This window comes from Mandrillus leucophaeus, unplaced genomic scaffold (assembly GCF_000951045.1).
Source record: "Mandrillus leucophaeus isolate KB7577 unplaced genomic scaffold, Mleu.le_1.0 Scaffold597, whole genome shotgun sequence".
In the NCBI taxonomy this organism is placed as follows: Eukaryota; Metazoa; Chordata; class Mammalia; order Primates; family Cercopithecidae; genus Mandrillus; species Mandrillus leucophaeus.
Genome location: NW_012106441.1, coordinates 1239999 through 1242959, shown reverse-complemented (window position 1 = coordinate 1242959; position 2961 = coordinate 1239999). Strand labels below are relative to the sequence as shown.

General features: G+C 35.6%; 1 protein-coding gene across 1 annotated transcript in view; it reads right to left on the bottom strand.

The window, feature by feature from the left end:
- Window positions 1-402: 402 nt before the first annotated feature.
- ARL15 (ADP-ribosylation factor-like 15) overlaps window positions 403-2961 on the bottom strand; it is a 476557-nt gene continuing 473998 nt past the window's right edge. Inside the window, exon 5 of the mRNA XM_011999533.1 lies at window positions 403-2365. Coding sequence (XP_011854923.1) covers window positions 2213-2365 — 153 coding nt within the window. The 3' untranslated portion in view covers window positions 403-2212. The remainder of the gene's footprint in view (window positions 2366-2961) is intronic.

The window sequence follows — 2961 nt, the reverse complement described above, 5'->3', positions numbered from 1 at the left end:
CCACCACCTACCCACCCATCTCCACCCTTTCAGGCCCCACCCCACCCCCACGTGGATTTCCAAAACATGGCAAATTCTAGGGTTACAAGGACAGGATGCCTCGCGGAAGCAGCAAGACGGCGAGCTCCGACCTGCTAGACAAAGAGGGAGCCTTATTGACAGTTGTAAAGCATTAGGCGTCAGACAGAAACTTGTCAAAAACAGCTGTTGTTGGGTACTGATTGATAATGTTTTCATTCTGACGGCTGAGACGCTGCAGACAGTCGTGGGTCTGAGGAGAGGCCCATCACTGGCGCACACATGAACACACACACACACAGACCACGGGAAGTCATTTAACAGATGGCTTAGGAGCACTCAGCCACGGTGCCTTAAAAAGACAACATTCTACATTTAATGAACTTGCAGGGAAAGCAAGGCCTAATAATCATTTATTTCTCATAGAAGGTGAGCACAACAGGACAAAATAAAAACAGGAATTGTGTAACTGGTCATCAGAATAAAAGTTTTGTGCTGCTCACGGATTACACAGTGTTAAAAATATTCAAGGATGCTGCAGACAAAATTGTATATGAATCACTATGGATCCTTCCTGATTCATGGCATTAAAAAAAAAAAAGCTTAAAGAAGTGTTTGATGTTTCAAAGGTAATGATTTCATTACAATCTACTCACAAGATTAAACCACAAAAACTATATTTAAATGGCATTAAGGGTCTGAAGTCTATCTTTTGGAGAATTACCAGGTATTATGTCATTCTATAATATAGTGTGAGTCTGTGGTATTTGGGTATCAGTCTATTTTACTTAAAAGTTACAAACATGTTTTTATCACTCGTGTAGGGAGCAGTTTTTTTTTTTTTTTTAAATCATTTGGCCACTTAGTATTTTAAGTGGTCAAAGTCTACAAAGTATGCCAAAGAATATTTCATCTATGAACCTCAATATGCATAGATTTTTTTCCTGATTTAGAAAAGATCAAAGGTGCTAAACCTTAGCAAAACTGTACATTTATCCCTATGCAATTTTATAATTTAAATTAAATGGAAAAAAGCTAGTTCCAAAGACTGAATCTGAGTCCTAATATTATTTACTTGCTGCAGCCCCAGCACAATTTTAAGGGCACATTGAAACCCCTGAAAATAGAGGTTTATAATAGAAATACTGATAAACCTTTAACTACTAGAAGGCATTAACAGACTCCAATAAACTATAGTAGCATGTAATGAATGAATATATAGATGATTCTGTCTTTGTTATCTTTGTCAAATCCATGCCAGCTTAAACCCTAACCAGTATAAATTATACTTTTTCTGGCTGTTTTTAAAATTTTTATCTATTATTTTAAAAATTATTTTCTCTATTTTAATCAAACACTTGAAGTTTTTAGAAAAAGATATCTATGTTACATTGCAACTTGACTTGATGCAGGCTCATCTTTCCATTAAAAAATATTTGAAGACTCCACTCAGTCAAATGCAGTCTGTGATGCATGCATTGTACCTCAGTTTCCTCTAACTGCTCTCAGAAACGGAAACAATGTCTTTGCTCTTCAAAGAGAGGAGACTTCAGATGTAATCAAGAAAACATTATGCAACTTGTCTTTAAGCTCTTCAGAGCTAATTTTACTATGGCAGGATATTCCTTCCTGATAAGGGGATTAATTAAGTTTTTGATGCTCACTTTTCTCTCATAGTCTATAAGTTCAGTATACAAAAAATAATAATGATAATAATAAAAGTAAGATAAAATAAAACAAAACCCCCAAGAGATCTTGAAAATAATATACATATTTTGTGGAGTCCCAGTCACATAATACTCCACTCCCAAACCCAGAGAAAATGATCAAGGTCTTGTGAGTCTTTTTGAGTTCTTCAAAAGGGATTTGATTTCCATAAGCCATGAATTCCATCCGTTTTAGCATAGAGTATAGAAGAGATGCTTAGAACAACAGAAGGAAGAGACATGCGGTGAAGATAATTAGTGGTAAACAGAGAATAAATTCTCTCTCAGTAGTGTGTACTTGACGTTAATGCCGATGATAATTCATCTGATCTACAGAATATTCACTTTAATAGAGAGATGAGAGTCTGAAATGACCAGAGAAAAATAGATACTGAAGCCAATATAGTCTTGATACCAAAATAAAATTAAAATGAGAAACTAACATGGTAGGTTCAAGGCCTTTGGGAGCCCGTTTTCTTTGTCAGATTTCACATTCTTAGAGCTTCATGGTCTTTTTCTTCTAACAAATTAATCAGCTGAGAGAAGCTGTCTTTCAGTGCATCCATGTCATCCAGTGAGCAGGGCTGCAGAATCCAGCGTTTTCCACGTGCAAGTGGTTCAAGTTCAAAATATTTTTTGATCTTAAGAGGAAAAAATAAAGATAAATAGGTTATTAATTATATCAGAAACTTTCTCATATCAAAATTCTGAGGGATAAAGTAGGGGAATTTTAAGGCGAAATTTATACGAACTGTGATGCCTACGACTTTGCAGTGTGGATGTCTGTTCACAGCTGTTGTTATAATGTGGGTTAGATATTGTGACCTGGGAGTGTTTTCTTTAGAGGTGAATGATCTGCATGCAAGCCACCATTCCACCCATACATTTAGCAGCATGGGAGGTCTGATGAAGTCGGAGAAAAAATTATTTGCACTATGGCACCAGGTAAGATACACTGCAGATACCAAAAGATTCAATTTAATCAAAATAATTAGCAGAGTAGCTTTCACTATCTCACCTTGCCGACTTATTAAATTGGTGATGACTTACAGTATGTACTATACTGATTACTCAAGACTCAATTATTTTGACCATCAAGCACATAACACAACAAAAATCTAATTTAAATAATCTTTTTCTCTTTCTCTCTTAAATTTCTAGTATCTGTTTCTGGGACATGATAGCGTGTTTTCTAGGAAAGGATAGAAACTGCATGTATGTATGTTTATATGTATAT